The sequence below is a fragment of the Rhinolophus sinicus genome, chromosome 17 (assembly GCF_057876585.1).
Source record: "Rhinolophus sinicus isolate RSI-liver-muscle chromosome 17, RSI-T2T, whole genome shotgun sequence".
NCBI classification, from domain to species: domain Eukaryota; kingdom Metazoa; phylum Chordata; class Mammalia; order Chiroptera; family Rhinolophidae; genus Rhinolophus; species Rhinolophus sinicus.
In genome coordinates this window covers 26,654,827-26,674,828 of record NC_142517.1, presented here as the reverse complement: position 1 = coordinate 26,674,828, position 20,002 = coordinate 26,654,827, and the positions used below count along the sequence as shown (strand labels likewise).

Sequence of the window (20,002 nt, the reverse complement as noted above, 5' to 3'; positions counted from 1 at the left end):
ATTAGAATGGAAGCTGTGGAGGCAGATTACAATTTGGATAAGGTGAGGGAGAAAGATCTATAAATCTGATGACAGGGAAGCTGGAGATTGAGGAAGTTTTGTCTGACATCAGTAATACAGATGAAAAAAGCTTTTGCTGAGAGTGAAGTGGTTGAGGGTTATTCTTTGAGATAATTTGATGAGGTAAAATGGTGCCTAGTTGTTTTAATAGGCATATTCAATATTTTGAGCTTCGAGGAGGCCTGTACAGCCAACATGTTGCCTTCACTTAGTATTATGTTTAATTTAGCATGGCTTTGGAGACCACATTAGTTTAAAGATTTACTTGAAATAAAAGTAATAAAATAATTTGTAAATGTATTAGGACACATGTTAAATATTATCTTCGTTAATGAGATCATGAGTTCCTAAAAAGCAAAAGTGCCTCCTTTTTCGTACAAAGGTAAAGGCTACCTTTTGGTGAAAAGAGCCCACACGGGAGACCAGCCCTGCGGGGCTCCCATTCTCAAGTTCTTCACCTACAAAATGGGGCAATGATATACATAGAATTTTTGAAGATATTTAATGTAATGATGGATGTGTGAAGGAGAAGGGACTCCACTCATGTTAGCTACATTTTTCTTTTTCCTCTTCCTCTTCCTCTGCCCCAGTCTTGGGGACACACAGAGGGTACTAACCATATGCTCGTTGAATGAATGATTGTATAACTCGGAGCCAAAGGTTTTTATTTTGGAATTCCAAACTTGGAAAGCGTGAGTTTGTCAGCATCAGTGAAACGGAATCTCAACAAAGTTTTCTTAATGTGGAAAACAAAACTACAAATCCCAGCCTCCTTCTGGAAGAAGTCAAGCGACTCACCAAGAATGCGGAAGTCTGGCCTGCTCGCCCAATCACGCCGGGAAGCTCATGTTGCGGCGCCAACCTGGCCAATCCTGGGGAAGCTTGCTCCGCGCCGTGTGAGTGCCGCCTTCGCGCGCAGCGCTGACGGGTCGTTAGCGGATACGGCGGCCGAGGGGGCGGTGCCAAAGCGTCTGCGGGTCGTGGCGCCGTCTGGGCCGTCTAAGCTCCTGGCTTTTGCTCCACCATGGCTCCCAAAGGCGCTTCCAAGCAGCAGTCCGAAGAGGACCTGCTCCTTCAGGATTTCAGCCGCAACCTCTCGGCCAAGTCCTCAGCGCTCTTCTTCGGGAACGCCTTCATCGTGTCCGCCATCCCCATCTGTGAGTGCTGGGAGTCGGCGGGCGGGGGAGGCCGCGGGCAGGTCGCGCAGGACTAGGACGTGGCAGGGCCGGGCGGACCCGTGAGAGCCAGCGCTGGGGTACTCGGTTCGCTCTCTCGCTAGCCCGCCCTGAGCTCAGGGAAGCGCGTCGCCTCTGTGGGCCTCAGTGTTCTCGTTTGGGATCGCGGTGGGCGGCATCACGGGAAAGTCACTCGTGGCGCTTTTTAAAAACACGCTTGATCCCGCGTCCCAGTCCCGGAGATTGTGATTCACTGGGACTGGGCTGACAGCCCCGATTTGTATTTAAATAAGCACCCTGGTTACGATCTGGTGCCCATACTCCTGCGTGTAGCTTGCTGTTTTTTCCTGCACAAGTGCAGTTTGCCGCTGCGAGATCTTAAACTTGTATCATTACTTATTTTGGAAAATAATGAATTCAAAGAGGGAGAGGTTCCCCTTAACACTCACACTGAATAGAAGGGTAGCTTTAGGTGAACCGCTTCTCGTTGCTGAGCATCATTTTCCTAATTCGATCGATGAGAAGAGAAGTCAGACCACTGCCAAGAACCAGCGATTTACCTTTTTAACCATTAATTATTCTACTAGTGCAGTTCTCACTTGGGTGGAAAAACTTGGCCAAAATTGTCTTTATAGCTCATGGTCCCCAAATTAATTTGAATTTCCTGACTCATTGCCGCAATGTTGGGCGGTCAAATCCAGATTTGTTTTCTCTTTCGGCCTCGTAAAACCCATTGTGAAATTAACGTGGTATGAAGCCCTTACGGCTCTGAGGCCTCACTGAGCTCTGCCTGGATTTCAGGTAACAGCCACGTCAGCGTGTAAACTGTGGTTCAGGACTGCACGTGGCATTCTACATGTAGCACATAGTACCCTGACGAATGAAATTTGAAGTCTGAATTGTGAGTCTGTTGAGCCAGTTCTCATTTTAGAAGAGGCGGAAATCTCGTATGGACTAGTAATAGGAAGGTTATGTTTTTCAAGCGCTGTGAGCTGGGAAAGCTTGTATCATTACTTATTTTGGAAAATAATGGTCATTTTTTACTTGATATCCCACTTCTGAAGTTCCTCATCTACTATGTTGGATTCCCCAACCTGGACTGTATATTCACCAGGCTTAGCTATAATTATTTCAGCAGGCCTTTATAACTGCGTGGTAATGTTTTGTTCCTTTTTGTACCCCTTCCCCCCCTTATCTTAATTCAGGGTTATATTGGCGAATATGGCATATGGATCTTATTCAGTCTGCTGTTCTGTATAGTGTGATGACCCTAGTAAGCACTTATTTGGTAGCCTTTGCCTACAAAAATGTGAAATTTGTTCTCAAGCACAAGTAAGTATGTTTCTCAAGTGAAAGTGTGTTACATTTTTATATACTAATAGATTTTGTGTGTGTGTGTGTGTGTGTGTGTATGAGATGGTGGTGGTGGTGGTGGTGGTGGTGGTGGTTTGGTTTCAGTTAAGCATTAATTTGAGATTACATATTTCTATTTGGGGGAAAGTCACCTTAATGCTATGAAGAATTAACTAACTGAAGCAGAGACAGTGCTTCTGACACTGCTATGAAAGTAGGTTTTGAAGGTGGAATTAGAACACTTAAGTTCTATATCATGGAGTTTAATCAGAAAAAACAAACCCACCAATTAAATTAACAATTCAGAAGCAAACGGAAATCTTTGTGGAAAGAATTGTTCTTGGTTGCCCATGGTCTATTTTCAGATGTGAAAGAAGTAGTCTTTTTTTTTGGTTATTATTAAACTCTGACATTTTTAATGCTAATTACATTTTTTTCTTATGAGTGTATGAAAATGTAAAAGATTACCATATTTCCTCTATTTTAAGATCACATATATTATAAAATATATCATTATTGAAATGATAGCTTTTGGAGAAGAAACCCAAGCCTCACAACTAAATTTATACATTAATTATAAGCAATTCTATATTCTGGTTTCATAAGGTTAAAATGTGGAGGGAATAGCCTAAACTTAAGGAAAGATGGTACATTTGTTATTTCAGAGTGCCATGATCCTCGTGGGAAGCAGGTCTAAATTAATGTTTAATTGAAAATGGTGTCTTTCGAAATTGCTTTCATGCACACTTTGCTATCTGATTTAGGATAGCAGGATTTTTCTCTGCTTCCTTATTGGAGCCTTGTTGGTGCTATGTTTCTTTGGAAGTACTTTCTAAAAGGCAGTTGGAATGTTGCTGAGACTCAGAGGACCAGCATGCTTTGTGTACACTTTGTCTTTCCATTTCCATAGTTCCCACTCTAGTTTGGACACTGTTTTTGCTTGGATTGTTGTAGCAGTCTCCATCTAGTCTCTTAAAAATAAAAATTTAGGGCCCACTCTGCCATGCACTGCGTATATAAAGCACATTATACTCTCTAATTCTTACATCATTCTGGTGTTATTCTTGTTTTATGCGATGAAGAATATGTATTTATCGTCATCTGCCGTCATTTTTATCATGTCACTCTCTTACTTAAAACTCACCGTGCCGCTGTTCTCTTTTCTAAGAGTATTACAGCCAAATTCTTCCGGCCCCTGGAATATAAACCATCTGCCTCCTACCAGTGTGGCTTCATCTTTCAGGATTGGGCCTTAGCTCTTCTTACTCAGCCTTCATGTCACCCTTTGAACCTGTCTTATACCTGCCCTCATTTAGGCTTGTCTCCCTTCCTTTCCATTCTTCCATGTCTGTCATTTCGAGACCTAGGAATTTTTTCCAGAGAAATCCTTCCTAAATCTGTCGTCCCTGTGTTAGGCTCTTTCTGGTGACACGTCGAGGTGATCTCCGTTAAAGGGGCTTTATTGTCAGGAGGCCAGAATAGCCTCAATGGCTGAAAGGCGCCTCAGCAGCTTCTCCACTGCTATTCTGGCCCCATAGGAGCTCAGGTGGTGTGTGCGAGGCTGCGGTTCTGCTAGACCAGTAGCGTGACCGGGTGGGTCATCTTGGTCATCTTTCTGCTTGGCAGCCCCTCTTCACCAACTGCCGTTCCAGGCTGCAGCCCATCTCAGCGTCTGCTGTTCTGGGCTGTCTTTCTTGTGAGGCATGGCCAGCGATGGAGAGTGAAGCGCTCAGAAGTGGGCGTTTGGCACAACTCATCCTTTGTGAGCCCCTCGGAACTCAATCCCTTTGGGACTTTGTCGTTCACTTGTTCTGCATGTCATGTTTTGTTCACCATTTTGGCATCAAATCATGTTCGTTTTACCTTCTCGTTTCTACTTTAGGCTTGTTGAGGGCAGCTGGCACGTCTTGTTTTATATCCCTTACAACAGTTAATGCTACATTTAGTTCAGGAAAAATTTGAATGAGTTACTGATTTAATAGATTCTCAGAGTAGAATTTTTTTTTAGCCATAGTTTTGGTTTTATATTACATGTTGCCGCTGACATCGAAACTCGTAAGATTTGCAAGAACATTAGGGTCAGAGAGCAAGGGAGACGCTGCTGGGTGTGGGTAGGTGTTGGCAGCAGAGGGACGACGACTGCACAGCGGGCAGCCTGCATTCCAGTCCCAGTTCTGCGGCCCTGAAATCTGTAACCTTGGGCATGTATGTTGTCTTTCTAGACTCAGGTTCCTGAGCTGTCAAATGGGGTGACTAATGAATGGTACCTTATAAGATGGCGAGGCTTAAATGTAAGATGTGTGACGTGATAAGCACATAGTAAATGTTTCTGTGCCGTGTTGGAGAGCTTAGGGGGGGAGAGAGCCCTTAGCAATTCTTTTTTAAAGATGGCATGAGTTAATATTTGCAAAGATGTGTTCATTTTAAGAAATTAGATCTTGTTTTTGTTTTTCTTTATTTTGGAAAGTTTCTGACATACTGATGTAAAAAAAAAAAATAGTAGAAGAAACAGTTGATTTTTGTGGGTTATCTCATTTGGCTGGGTCACTGGAGTGGCCTCTGTTGTTTTAGAGCATTCAGTGCCCAGTGAGGTTTATTTTCTAAGAGCCCTAAGACGGAGGGTAGGGTTTCTTCTTGAGTTGTAATAAACTTACAGTGTGGTTGTTGAATATAGAGTTTTAGACCTAGAAGAGAAATTAACTATTTATCTGGTTCAGTGTTCAGGAAGATTTGTCATGTGGACAGATGATTGACTATTTGTCCTGGATGCTTACAGATAATCAGCTCTTTTGAAAATAGCTTATTCCTGTGTCCTGGCATCCTGATGGGGGTGTGTATTATCCCCCTTCTGCTCAGCTAAGAAAGGTTTCTGCTGTAAACCCTGTCCATTTCTTTTCAATTGGCCTTGCTTAGAAAAAAGGGGTCCCATGTGAAGTTCAGAAACACTGAGTGCCTGGACTGCTAGACAGGCTCAGAAATAAGAGTCTCTGCCCTTCGGAGTAGAACTTTTACAAAATGAATCATGTGAAGTTGGATTTTTGGAAGAAAAAGTATTTCATGGTGTCCTAAAGTAATCTCTTAGAAAGACAGTGGTCTGCTCTTTAGGCTGCATTTTCGTTAGGTTTCAGAACTTAATTTCCTTTTATTTATTTTTCTTAGATATTAATTTTCCTCCCTTTAGTTATCAATTTGTGGAAGAAATACATTACTTGAAGTTGACCAAAGGTTTTCTTTTAACAGTGTTGATTCTAACTTGGTTCTTGAGTGAGAGCTAGAGATGGAGACATAAGTAAAACTAGACAAAATTTGTGCTTAATTTGTATCCCAGAAACTGCTGGTTAAAGAAAGTTTGAAAACTATTGCCTTGAGTGATCGTGGGCTTTCTTCTGCGGAATCCATCCTGATTTCTCCAGTTTTCCTTGGTACATCTAGTCATGAGGGATTGAGTAATTGAACATAAAATGAATAGATTTCTATCTCTGTGTTCTACATCCTGTTGCCTTCACTACATCTCAGTATCGTGTTGAATGTTTCCATAGTGGGACTATGTAGGTAATTGTTATATGCTGCTTTTGATCAGTTCTGACTTTTTCTTCTATATTTACGGCTAATCACTTTCTCTATTGTGAGAAATACATCATGTTGAATTTAAATATCATAATCTTTAGGAGGCTTTCTGTATTTCATCAGTTTAAATTTTATTTCCTCTTTCACTAGCAACCCCATGTGATAAAATTCACCATATAGATTTTTTGATGAGTATGCATTTAATTATTTTTCTTTATCTGACTCGGCACTGACGACTCTGATCTGATATCTTGGATATCACTTCCAGCCTTTTCTGGCTGATTCCATATTATCTTTTGGTGCAATCCTCATACCAGTGGTTCATTGAACTAAAAGTGGTGTGGTCAATCTCTGCTCATATGGTATTATTTCCTTTTAACAAAATCGTCCTTTGGAGTGGAATTAAAAACGTTACTTCAAGATATAGCTGTTAATTTCCCTTTCTTTTTTAAGCCTGGTTTTCTTTCCTATTATTTACTGGAATTGAAATCATATCATTTGTTAATGTCTTGTCAAATTTATTTGTTGAATAGTTAAATTATAGGCTAAGACAAAATGGATTTACAATAATTCATAACTAAATTGTGCTAATAGCATTTGACTTTTATTTCCCTATTACATATCTAAACTTTGGAAAATTCTCCCTTTTAAGCAGATATCAAAACTCATAACTAATAAACCCCATCTTGGCAGTTTCTTGAGCTCGCTCTCTTGGCTAGTACAGTGTAATAAACTTGGAACTTGCTGTTCAGTTTATTTTCTTGAAATATAAAGTATCATACAGTTGCCAATACAAAAGATGAGTAGAGTGTTTCTGAGAGAGTGTGGTGTTCACTCCTGGAGTACGTGGAAACTTTTTTTTCTTTTCCTTCCAGAGTAGCACAGAAGAGGGAAGATGCTGTTTCCAAAGAAGTGACTCGGAAACTTTCTGAAGCTGATAATAGAAAGATGTCTCGCAAGGAAAAAGATGAAAGGTTTGACTCCTTATTTAAAGTGTCTGGGGTAATCATAAAAGGGGATACTTTGTACAAAATAAGTTTTTGATTTCTGCTTAGAGAATGAATGAATATTGAAATTGAGGCAAATGTTAGTATTGTAGAATATGTAGTAATGGAAATAACACCTGACTTTGTGAGTTTTTATTACTACCAGATACTTTTCTTTGTGCTGTACACAGTTCATTTATTCCTCTAAAGAGCCCTATGAGGTCAGTACTGTTGTTATCTCCATTTTCACTTCAGGAAACTGAGGTACAGAAAGCGTGGGTAACTTGCCCAGGCCTGTAGAGTCGTGTGTGGTAAAGCCACGATAAGAACGTAGGCAGTCTGGCTTCAGAGCTTGTACTCAACTGCTCTGTTGTAGAGCTTTGTCCGGTGCTGGCTCCGCCACTTGATAGCTGTGTGACCTTGAGCATATCATCTAACCGCTCTGGGTCTGAAGAGTTTTCATTGTGTTGTGTGTGAGCATTTTTAGGTGGTGGTACTTCTGTTCCTGAGCTTCCCAGTGGACGACCAGTCTGGGTTATCTGCTTTGGGTGGGAAAAACTCAACTTTGTTTCCTGTTGCCAGTCCTGTGCCACATTTGTTAGCCCTAGCCCCAGCCCCCACCCCTACCCCCTATACCCCCAGGGTTTCCTGTTAACTGCTCTTGGAAGGCTTTGCAAATAGTCTATCATCTGACTAGCAAAAGCCTCTGAGTGATTGAGTAAACTTGTGCTTGAGAGTTGCCAGATGGTTTAATAGAGTCATGAGTCGAGGTTGTTTTCATGGATCTTAAGTTTCAGTATCTACAACGTGGTTTGCAAAATGGAATTTTTATCCCACTTTGCTCCAGAAAGACTTTGTGGGGTCTTGCAATATTAAAGTGCGTATAAAACAAAGCAGTACAATTTTAAAAGATCACAGACCATTTAAAAGTAAGAAAAGGTGGCCTCAGAGTAAGTTACAGCAATTGAGCACTAAACTTAGCTCTTTCCAAGTGTCAGGGGAAGCATCTGAGGTCATACAGCTTTCGTTGTCCAATGAGAAGCGGCAGATCCTTCTGAAAAGAAACTTTCCTGGCACTGATTGTTGGAAGGACTTTATTTAAGGGACACTGAGTAACTTAATGAACAATGTCTTTAACAGTAGTTTTGCAGAGGCACCAAAACATTATTGAAATGGTTGTCTCCTATGGATCCTTTATAAAACTGAAGGCACAATGTTAAAAACATGACAATGAAGACCTTTCTTCAGGGAGCAGCTTCAATGAGGTCTGGCTGTATAGCTTTCTGATTGCAAATTTTTGCATAGGAATAGAGGTTAGATAATCTAGAACACTTTTAAAAAAATCTTTTTATTGAGTTATAATACTTATTAGAATAGTGGTTCTTAAACTGCAGTGCACACCATAATTACCCAGCTTCAGAATGCTTGTTATAGCTCTTGTAGGTTTTAGGCGATTGATTATATTAGAGATGGTCAGAGGGTCTCATCCCACTGTGGACTTGCCTGATTTGGTCTGGCCCTTGTTCTTGATCCTGGGATGGGGCTCAGCATCTTTCTTGCTCGGTGTTCAGGTAGGCACTACTGATCAGAGTCAGAATGGCAAATGAAATCTCTGTCATTGGCTGGACACATACTTCAAAGTAGGATGAAGTGGAGGTTTTATTGATACATAAAATGCAGAGCGTCAGAAGATTATAAAATTTCTGTTCTTGTCATCAGTAGAAATTTGTGCTGTTAGTGTTTCTCTCACAAAGCCACACTGGATTCAGCTGTACCCAGGTCTGTACTCACGATTGACTCTGAGACCCGGGACTAAAACTCCCACTAAGTGCTGATATTTTTCTCAAAGGATAAGTTGCCTCCAAGATGTATGATTTAGGAGAAGGCTCATCAGCACCTCGTTGCCTAGATGCATATCTATCAAAGCTCCATCTGCACTCACTGCGAATATGTCTTCCATGCCACTGTGAAACTGCTTTGCCCCCCATTCAAGGATGGGAATAAGCAGAGGAAAATCAGAGATTCGTTGACGCTTGTCCCAGAATGTGAGTGGTATTTCCCTTTGACTTACCAACGGTCTATCAGTTAGCATTATTTGATTGTAACAGTTGAGTTTGGTCTCAACTTTTCCTTTGTTGTAGGAAGTGCTCCTTGGAAAAATGACTCTTTGGGAAGTTCTCTTCCAAACTAGACTTTCTGTCAGTGAAGCTTTGGCAGAACCATTGCTGATGAGGCCACTTGTGGGTCTTAAAGTTTTTCATGAACCAGGATATGAGTGGACTAGAAAAAGTTACGAAAGCCGTTAGTCCTGATTGTGTACACACGGTTGTCTGGGGAGCTGGCGTGACCTAAATGATTGAGCTAACTCTCCAAAGAATTGAAGAAAGGGCGTGACAGGGAGTTAGGGAGAAGTGCCGTGTGGGAGGTGGGATGATGTAATCATTCATAGTAAAGGCAGGCTAGTAGCCTGTTTAAGGAACCTGTCTCCATGGGTCCTGTGCCAGAGTCTTCAAAACAGGCAGTTGTTCTGAGTGTTTTCTAGCATTAGACTGTGTTGGAACTATGCATTTTCTGAGTTGGTGTTTTCTTTGATCAACGTTAGAATGGTATAGTGTATTTCTTCCAATTTCAAGTCATACATATTTTTAGAACTTACTTTTAAACTTCTCTGAAATCAGAAGCTATTTTATAGTGGATGGCTGGCTGCATTGAATGTAATGTACTGTCCTTCACTTCTCCCAAACTCCTAGCACCGCGTTTCCCTGCAAATAAGAGCTAGCCGGCCCATCAGCTCTAATACATCTTTTGGAGCAAAAATTCATATAAGACCTGTTCTTATTTTACTATAAGACTTATTTTCTTATTTTCTGGGAAACACGGTAAATTGAAGATTTAGTAAATTAATAGTATCCACAGAATAAAAAAATATGGCCTATATGTTAGAAGCCACAGATTTGTTATGATGGAGATGAGGTGCTAATACTCTTTATTTAGCTCCTTTACAGCCACTCTGGTTGACTTTGGATTTGAACATTTGGTGAATAAAACGTGGCAGTTTCCAATGACATTAGCCATAGTGCTGTCCATAGGATTGGTAAAGGGTATTATCTGGCCCCAGAGTCGTGTATCTTTTTGGGGGGACAAAGCATCAGTGGCAGTGGCTTTCAGCCTTTTTGGTAATGACCCACAGTAAAAGAATACATATTTTACCTTTTTACCAAATATACTCATACATACACACATGCAAATGTTTCACAAAACAATAATTACCCTACTGTGTGATGTACTCGATACTTTTCTATGCTTTCCTGTTGTATTTTAAAAAATTTTTATTTTAAGAAAATGCTGGTCTCAACCCATTGTTATTTTCCCTGAGCATAGGATCCACTTAATTGATTTCACTTTCCACTAATGGGTCACAACTTATTCTTTTAAAAACTGCTTTACAAAGTTAATTACCCAAGAGGAATAAAGTATTCACAGGTACCCTGGAATTTCTTCCTGTTGCCCATGTGAAGAGGTCAAAGGAAAGGTTGATAAAGTACTACCAGTAAATTAATAAAGTTGCATAATGGGTTAAATAAAAAGTAAATGGATTTTACAAAATTTAAAAAAAACCTCCTAATGATCAAGGATAGTCTTTGTTTGACTTAAGTAAAGAGGGCTAAAGATAGTCACAGACAGGTCTGCTTTTGTGAGACCACAACTAGGTTTTGTCCTTGGGATTGTCTTAAGGTTTAATATTTCAGGCTAAAATCTGTAGGCTGGAGAGAGTCTCAGGCCAGACAACAGTCCAGGAAGCTGTCTCAGCTGCTGGTCATCGAGTTTGTTGTAGGTGAGGACCTAGAGAAGGATGCCTGCTTTGGCTGCTGAGGAAACAAAGCCAATTACAGTTACTCTTCCCCAGGCAGTCAGGACTTTGGAGGAAAAGAAGATAACATACCCAGCCACTGTTTTCTTCAGCATCAATGGACGGAAATACATTTTCAGGAGAAAAAAGGGGACCATGCTGACGAAATTTCATATTAAAGACACATTCTGCCCAGAACACCGAAGGAAAAACTTACCTTACAATGAAGTAGAGCCATGTGGTATTTAAAATTTTTAATGCATATTTATAAACTTGATTGACTTGTTTGACTTGTCTACAGAATCTTGTGGAAGAAGAATGAAGTTGCTGATTATGAAGCAACAACATTTTCCATCTTCTATAACAACACCCTGTTCCTCGTCTTGGTCATCGTCGCGTCCTTCTTCATCCTGAAGAACTTCAACCCCACAGTGTATCCTGCTTATGCTTTCCTAGAAGTCTAGAAACAGTCGTTTGTTTCGGTTTTGTACAGGGAGCCAGTCTGTTAAACAGCACTGTGACCTTAGGCAAGTTTCTGGACATTTACAATAAGGGTTTTGGGTTTGATTTAAAGTTCTTTAAAGTTTGTAAATTATGACTTCATGATACATAACAAGTGTTGCAAAGCAGTCTCACGTGTATAATTATGTATACCTGCCTATTCCAGAAAAGATGCAAGGAGCAAAAGCAAGCTTGTCTTCTTTGATAGCCCCTGGCATAAGCCGTGTGTCTGCCAGTGTTTGGGGCTTTGGGGTTGGGTGGATGGCCAGTGTAGTTAAATAGGCACATTTCATAATGCCTAACAGCATTTCAAGCTGCTCTTTCACATTGAGCTTTGGGCAAGAATCAGTATTCTCTTGTTAAGGTAATTTATTCAGGGTGTTATCCAGGGATGTGCAGCCAACTTTTTAACAGTTGGAGATTTTGATGTAATAACATATCAGACACCCTTCAGTTCGCATCTTCTGCAAACACTGGAGTGGTTTTCCCCAAACAGTCCAGTCCTGAGGCTGAGTAGCTGCGAACTTTCACAACCTCCTTACTTTTGGTCAGCTGTAGCCCAAACACTGATGGGCAGAGACTTATTTTTCCTGTGCTCTTGAGGGGAAAAAGGAAAACAAGTCTCTTCTTCCTTCCCATATTCTTTGATCAGTCTTCTCCTGAAGGTTAAAGGACATTCAAATGTTTTCTTTGTGATCCTGAGTTCTGGGTTTCTGTCTGAAGTGCTTTCTTTTTAAAATTGGAACACATATCCTGTGAATGTTCTTTATTTTGTGTAGCCTTCTTCTGTCTTGTAAATTGTGTTTGCAGACAATGGACTGCATATAATTGCCATTATACAGAGTGTCAGGAGGGAAACAGAACATTCCAAAGAGATGGGCTCTTTGTTTTTTGTTGAAAAACTAATTTTGGGTTCCTGATTTTTCCTTAACATCAAATTCTTACAGGAACTACATTCTGTCCATCAGTGCTTCCTCGGGACTCATCGCCCTCCTGTCCACGGGCTCCAAGTAGACCATGTCAACGTCGCCCCTAACTTTGTGTCTGTGGGTGGCCTGTGGTACATGGAGAAGTAGCAGGCTGGTCAGGGTGGGAGACACGGAAGGTGTTTGGAGTTTGAGGGTTTGAAAAACCCAACAAAATGCAACTCAGTATTTGTTTATTGGCTCTTTTTTGACAGACTGTTGAAATTAAATAAATTGAAAGGGAAACTCACAGTACCAGGACATTTATTAAAAGGCAAAAAGTGTCTCACAATGTATAAGGCTATAATCACAAGAGGAGAAAATAACTTGTTTCCTTGATTTGTCAGAAGTCACAGTAACCTGGGCTGACTGTTATTATTTATAATAATAGCAAGAAGTTAATAACTGGTTCTGTGTGTTCCAAGCACAATATTACAACTTTTTTTGAACCTTAAATATCAGAATGAATCCCTGGCGGGAGGGGAGTGCGGTAGGCGGATTGAACTTCATGTTTATAGTTTCCTGAATTGGTGATTTGATATACTCATAACTCAAAGTTAAAAACATGGCTTCTCCAACTTGGGGAAGAGAAACTTGTGGAAAAGTACTTTGAAAAAAAAAAAAAAAGAAGAAAGGTAGCCAAGGTAATAACCTAAAAATAGTGCCCAGGCATATGCGAGTTGTCCTGTGGGGTTAAAGCACACACTGTTCAGCTGGACGGCATTGGCCTTGGGTGGCCAGGGAGGTCAGTTTGACCCTCCCATATTGGTTTGCCTTGTTTATAGAGACTGGAATCATTGTTTTCTTTGAGTATGGTCTCAGACCACTGGAGGAATGTTCGGCAAGAGAGAGAGAACCTCTTTCCTGAGTATTGATTTGTAAATGACCAAAGTAATTTTCATGATCTTAGTTCCAGAATTCTATGAACACGTCAAGGAATTACGGTGATTTTAGTGCTTATCGGCATTTTTCCATTAGGACTTTTATAAATGTGACCCTTTTAGTCCATAGGTTCCCATCGATTGTGAATAAAATGATCTGTTCAGCCCTTGGGGCCGAGGGCAGTCTCTTGCATTTTTTTAACCAGTGTAATTATAGAGATACTATCATTTTCTTTGTGTGCCATGCATGATTTGAGCAAGTTTGGGAATGTCTTCTTGAACCAGTATCATTTAAAAGGTTATGGAATCCCAGATGATAGTGGTTTCATATTCCTATGAGCTTTTGGCCACATCTAGTAATTTGTTATAGGCAGTAGCTCAAAGGAAATACCATTATTTCTAATTCCCAATCTTAACTTGAATCTTTAGTTTTCACTTCTTAATTTAAGGTGAATGTTGCAAATAATACTTGCTGTTTTACTTATAACTTTGTAGAAAGGTATTCGTGAGGAGTTCATTTCTTACTTACTGTTGGAGACTTTGGGAGGCCCCGTCCAGGGACTGGGAAAGGAGACTGTGCACAGTGGTCTTAATGTCTTCAGGTGAGGAGTGCAGTAGGTTGGTGCAAAAGTAATTGCGGTTTTTGCAATTAGTTTTAACCTGTTAAACTGCAATTACTTTTGCCCCAACCTAATATTTCATCATTGTTTCTAGAAGTTTGAAATGCTTTGCTTTTATTTGGTGCGTTATGCATGTGCCATCACTGGATAATATGGGGTGAATGGGAAGTCAGGAGAGATTCACTGCACAGTAGTTAGTGTAACACATGAGAGGTTTATTTTTATGTTTTAACCTTTTTTTTTCCCCTTTGATAAATGGTAGTTTGAGTAGTGGCATGGAGTTTATGTACCAAATACATTTGCTTCACAAAATGACTATTTGACTAACTGTCAACATCTGTTACTTATAACTGGGCCAAGTATCTTTTTAAAGTGCAGGTTAAAAATTGCCACTAGATGGCAGTGCCTGTGTAGCTGGGGGAAATTGCCACCATTCTTACTATTACACAATGTAGCTGAAATGGGGTGGTGAAATAGGGGCCTGTGCTTAATAAACTGAATAATTTGAAGAAAAGCAAGTAAGCAAAATTTGATTTTGGTTCTGAATTTTTTCTCCAGCACTCTTTTGTTTTTAATCTTTAAAATGGTTTCTAACTTCTTATACTGTTAGATAAATTTGTGTGCATAAGTTTATGACATGTACTCACAGTTCCACAGTTTTCATTCAGGATACCAGTACTTTACTCTTGGGAATTACAGAACCTTTTCTCCATTCCTCTCCCATCGTCTGAAATGGCTCTGTGGTACATAGAATTTTGATTTATGGTTTAGTTAGTAAAAACTTGCTGTAGAGTTTTTATCTCAAAAGACCCCCTTGTCCAACAGCAGTAAAATAAAGGGTTCTGCTTTAATTGGGATTCAAAGTGATTAAATTCCTTTTTTTACACCCCTAGTGATAAGTAGGGGCGTAAAGTACTGGAACATTTTACATTTCCCTATTTTTAATTTTTTTACAACTTAATAAAAATGTTGGATTGAAATTATTCTTAGCCAGTAAAAATTTACTGGTTATCCTGTTTGATATATTATTCTACCTTGGAAAGAATAATTTGAAGTAAGTTTTGAAGTTAACTGAAATGAGGTTGGATTCATATCTAAAATTCTTGTGAAAGGCCTTATTAAGTATCATTGAACTTTGCTTTTTAAAATTTATATTTTCCCCAGGCTTCTTTATAAGACTCATGTGAATAAGTGTATCTTTATTACGTTATTTTACATTATCCATCATTTTAATTTCCCACACCTGTAAATGTGTTTTTGTAGTTACTGATCAAATATTTGTATGGCATTGACTGGCATAGTGCAGTTACATTACAGAGCAGCGTAATGTTAGGTCTCTGCCTGCTGTGCCTGCTGTGCCTGCTGTGCCTGCTGTGCCTGCCCTCCCTGTTTGTGTGCTTCCAGTATGTGTGCCCGTTACTGCTGTTTCTGGAGACACACAGGAAGCCTATACCTAGGCATGTACATATACAGAGACCCAGTCTACAGGTACGTGTGTTTGGGCTGAAGGGCTTATCTCCCACCTGGGGAATTAATTGAAGACTAGGAGGGGTTTTTAAGTGGTTGGTTTAGATTTTCATGCAGGCATTTCGAGACTGACTTCTCATTGGCCTTCATGAGTTTTGATTGCATCTCTTTGACCTTTTCCCTCTCAGCTGATTCTGAATGTGGATTCATACCCAAGCCTTTTTTAACTTAAAAATTCATACACACAGTTGACTTTTACATAAAACTTTAAAGCTAAAAAGGAAAGTTGTACTTACAAGAGCACTGAATAAAATATGAAATACTTGGGTTCTAGGCCTGGTTCTGCCGTGTACTAGCAGTGTGAGTTTGGGAAGTTCTTTTCTCTCCAGGCCTGGTTTCCTCACTGGCCAAGGAGGAATGGTCTTAATGACAGCTAAGGTCCCTTGAAGCTCTGCTAGCTTATCTGGTGACCCTTGGCACAGTGTTAATGGAGATGAAGGGACAGTTCTTAAAGTGGGAAGCCAGGCACAAAGTTTCTCATTCTCATGTCCCCTGGCCGAGATTTCAGTATGTGGATGGCTGCTACCCAGGTTAGTCTCAGGAATGGTCTGTTCTCTCCCAAAGAATTCTTTCCAAAAAATAAAATGAGTGCATGGACATTTTTCTTAAGGATATAACTGTGAATTTCTTATCTAGTATATTTACCGTGGCAGATGATTTATTTATTAAAAAACTAGCTGTTTCTACTGCTAAGTAATACTGTTTGTATTTGGTTGTAATTTTCAGGCTCTTTTAAATGAGTTTGAGGAGTTGTAACCTTAGTGCAGAGTATTTCTAAAACTCAATGAGAGATGATATCTTTAGGAGCTAATCATTTATGGCATTAATAAAAGTTTGGGTTGCCATTTAAATCTTGATCACTGCTGTTTCTGTTAGATATCACTCAGTGCAGCTTACCTGCCAACATCATTTTTATTTAAATGAGTCACACTGCTTGTTTTGTAGCGATGGATATATATATATCTATATCTATATCTATATATATATATATATATATATATATATATACATACATTTTTTACCTTATAGTGAAAGATCAGATAAAAACTAATTGTGAGATTAAATGCACAAAATGCTTTTATTACTCTAAGCAAATTAATAAGTTAAATTGCAGTTCCATTAGACAACTTCAGCTTATTTATACATACAGTAATTCACTGGATTGATTGAATATACAATGAACAACTGCAAAATGATCCATTTTCATCATCAGTCTGATACTTTGGGGTAAAAAACCCAAATTATTTCCCTAATTGAATACAAGTAGTAGTAATCAAAAAGAAAATTTGTTGGTATTTCACACTAACATTTTCAGATTTAGAACTTAACCATGAAATACATATCTGGAAATGATGGCAGGAAATAGCATTTAAAGCTGACAGTGTATTTCTTCTGTTAATCTCAAAGTGATTTCTATATGAGGGACCTGCTGGCCAGAAAATTAAATTAGAATTTTGTACATGCTCAGATATCCAAATAGTTATAGGACCTGTGCCCCCAATACACACCCCCAAAAAGAAAAAACATGTTTTCTCCCTTACAGGTACACAGTATATTCTAACAATTTTTCTCAAATGGAATATTAATGAGGGTAAGTAGCCAATAGTATGGCAGGGCTAGATAGGTCTCAGCTTCGGAGTGCACTAGAGCTAGTCCCCTTTAATCCATGCAGTGAGCTTTCATGCATATAATTTAACGCACATAATGTGACTATAGAGTCAGGAAGTTCTTTAACGTTTGCTTTTCATTGGGCAAGTTAATTCACCCAGCGTATGCCGAGTAGTGACATTTTTCATGAAGCCCATGATTTACTCTCGTGTAATAACTCCTCAAAACACCAAGCATGATGTTGTAAAATCCCAGTGCTAATTAAACAGCAAACATTTGCCTTTCTGGGTATTTTACAGGTTTACTTATAAGAACTGAGCATGTGTATATTTTTAAAGCTCAAATATTTAAACTTGCAGAAGCTGTGCCTACAAGCAGTCGAAGTATAAAGCAGGTTTTCATAACATGTAGTCAAAAACGAACACTTCATTGCAGATGCAGTACATTTTATCCAAAGCTAAGCTTCCATAGCAGTACAATCTTCCCTTTCATGAATTAACCATAGTGTCTCTAGTTAAAGATGGAGGTGTTCATCCTTTTACCACCTCTACGTGTAAATGGACGTAGCATTATTTGAATCCTAATAGACATCTTGGGTAAATTGCTATTCAGGGTCATTCTTGGGGCCAAACAACAGTGAATATTTAAAAGGTTATGAAAGCAAATACCTAGGAATTTTAGTTTTGTTGAATGACAAGTGAAACAACTCTTGCTAACAGGAATGTGAAAATAGAAAAAAAGTGTAAAATTGTTTGTGTTTATTTTTCCAGACAAGACTTCTGACTGAACATAACTACTCTTTCAGATGCAATCCATGTTGCATCTGTGGATTTTGTTCATTTGAAAAAATATATCTGTGTAGCCTTCTTTAAGTTACTGAATACCTGAAGGTAATATATCTTCCTCCCCATATACTTCCATTGCATTAGCATGAGGTGTACACAGCAATGCAAGAATAGGTGACTCCAGTCCAAGATAAGAAAATATAATGGATTTCCTTAGAATGGATTTTCTTAGTTATGAGTTTTCAGATGTGCTCATAATTCAGGTGCACAGTGATAGCAACAGCAGGCACCTCAGAATCCAGGGACACTAGAGGTTGAGCAGCGGGCTGCTAAGTGATGTAAAAGACTGGCTAGTAACACCGTTCTGCACCGGTATAGACCAATTTTTAACCATGCAGCTCCTGTGGCTCATGCATTGCCTTACGATCTGTAGTCCTTTTTGCTGTAGGGCTTGTTGCGCAATATGTTATCAATCTCATTTACCACGTGTGATGTCATCTTTGGAAGAACCTGAGAGCAGGAGAAGTACAAAGGATGTGAGTAGGACTTGATATTTGTTCTTTGTGCTGAAAATCTAGACTGGTATACATTTATAAACCATCACTGGACTATAAGCTCATCAAACTGTAAGCTCCTCGAGGTCAGGGATCTTGTTTTATTCACCCCTGTATCTCCAGTGCCAGTAAGAGTGCGTGGGCCATAGTTGGTGCTCGTGATTACAGGTTGGCTGAATAAATGAAGGCTCATAGAAATACAGACTATCCAGAGCAGCTTTGCCCAGTTAGAAATATAATGCAAGTCACACAATACGATTTTAGATTTTCTAGTGGCCACGTGAATGAAAGTGAAAAGAAACAGGTGAAATTATGTTTTTAATCCATTATATCCAAAATGTTTCAACATGTAGTCAGTAGAAAATTCTTCAGATGCTTTACATTTTGTTACAATACTAAGTCTTTCAAATCCAGTGTCCATTTTACACTTAACAGCACATCTGCATTTGGATGAGCTAGTGTGCATGCATTCAATAGCCACGTGTGGCTAGAGGCTATGGTAAGTGGACAGGACAGGCCCAGAAACTAATGAGAGGCTACCACTGGTGGTCAGAACCCCGGTGAAGGATGGCCAAGGGTTAACAGCATCTTAGGCAGAGGAAATAGCATGAAAAAAAGCAGAAGTCTGCAATGGAGTGATACAAGTGTGAAGTGAGTGGCTGAGGTGTAGAATGGTAGGAACGGGAAAGAAGTGTGGGGAAAGAGTGTAAGGCTTTGAATGCCATTTTTTGGTGTTGGACTTTATTTTGTAGACAGTGGGCAACCTCTCAGGACTTCTGAACTGGGAGAGAACCCATCAGACACTTGGTGGTAGCTTGAAGGATGAGTTGGTGTAGGCTGAGAGGGATGTCAGAAATATATTGCTATATTTCAACATAATAAAGGCCACATGATAAACCCACAGCTAACATCATATTCAATGGGGAAAAGTTAAGACCATTCCCCTTAAGATCAGGAACAAGGCAAGTTTGCCCACTTTCTCCACTTCTATTCTACATCGTTCTAGAAGTTCTAACCAAAGCAATCAGATAAGAAAAATAAAAGGCATACAGAATGGTAAGGAGGAAGTAAAATTGTCATTATATGCAGATGACATGATACTATATATCGAGAACCCCGAAGACTCCACCAAAAAACTTAGAACTGATAAATGAATTTAGTAAAGTAGCAAGATACAAAATTAATATTCAGAAATCAGTTGCATTTGTATATATCAATAATAAAATATCAGAAGAAGAAATTAAGAAAACAGTTCCATTTACAATTGCTTCAAAGACTATAAAATACCTAGGAATAAATTTAACCAAAGAAGTAAAAGACCTGTACTTGGAAAATTACAAGACACTGAAGAGAGAAATTAAAGAAGATACAAATAGATGGAAACACATACCATACTCATGGATAGGAAGAATTAGCATAGTTAAAATGTCCATACTGCCTAAGGCAATATACAGATTCAACGCAATTCCCATCAAACTACCAAGGACGTTTTTCACAGAAATAGAACATATAATCCTAAAATTTATATGGAACCATGAAAGACCACTGATAGCCTTGGCAATCGAGAAAT

The 20,002-nt window shown here is 39.4% G+C and overlaps 2 protein-coding genes across 4 annotated transcripts in view; one reads left to right on the top strand and one right to left on the bottom strand.

Annotated features, from left to right (window-relative positions):
* The first annotated feature begins 982 nt into the window (after positions 1 to 982).
* On the top strand, positions 983 to 13,516 carry SSR3 (signal sequence receptor subunit 3). Its single transcript, XM_019731972.3, has 5 exons — positions 983 to 1,217; positions 2,441 to 2,567; positions 7,031 to 7,129; positions 11,293 to 11,424; positions 12,440 to 13,516. Exons 1-5 carry the CDS (start codon positions 1,085 to 1,087, stop codon positions 12,504 to 12,506), a joined length of 558 nt encoding a protein of 185 aa, XP_019587531.1. The 5' UTR covers positions 983 to 1,084; the 3' UTR covers positions 12,507 to 13,516.
* A 3,020-nt stretch (positions 13,517 to 16,536) lies between these two features.
* Positions 16,537 to 20,002, bottom strand: part of KCNAB1 (potassium voltage-gated channel subfamily A regulatory beta subunit 1) — a 367,955-nt gene continuing 364,489 nt past the window's right edge. For 2 of the 3 annotated variants that reach the window (XM_019731968.3, XM_019731969.3), the window contains exon 14: positions 16,537 to 18,388. In XM_019731968.3, coding sequence (XP_019587527.1) covers positions 18,299 to 18,388 — 90 coding nt within the window. In that variant the 3' untranslated portion in view covers positions 16,537 to 18,298. The remainder of the gene's footprint in view (positions 18,389 to 20,002) is intronic. The other variant, XM_019731967.3, reaches the window with a different exon arrangement.

What these genes read in the sequence shown, in the direction of transcription:
- SSR3 (XM_019731972.3), top strand. Translation starts at nt 1,085, where the DNA reads ATGGCTCCCAAAGGCGCTTCCAAGCAGCAGTCCGAAGAGGACCTGCTC. An exon ending in CGCAAGGAAAAAGATGAAAG is followed by an intron (nt 7,130 to 11,292) that starts GTTTGACTCCTT and finishes ACTTGTCTACAG; the next exon opens with AATCTTGTGGAAGAAGAATG. An exon ending in AAGAACTTCAACCCCACAGT is followed by an intron (nt 11,425 to 12,439) that starts GTATCCTGCTTA and finishes AAATTCTTACAG; the next exon opens with GAACTACATTCTGTCCATCA.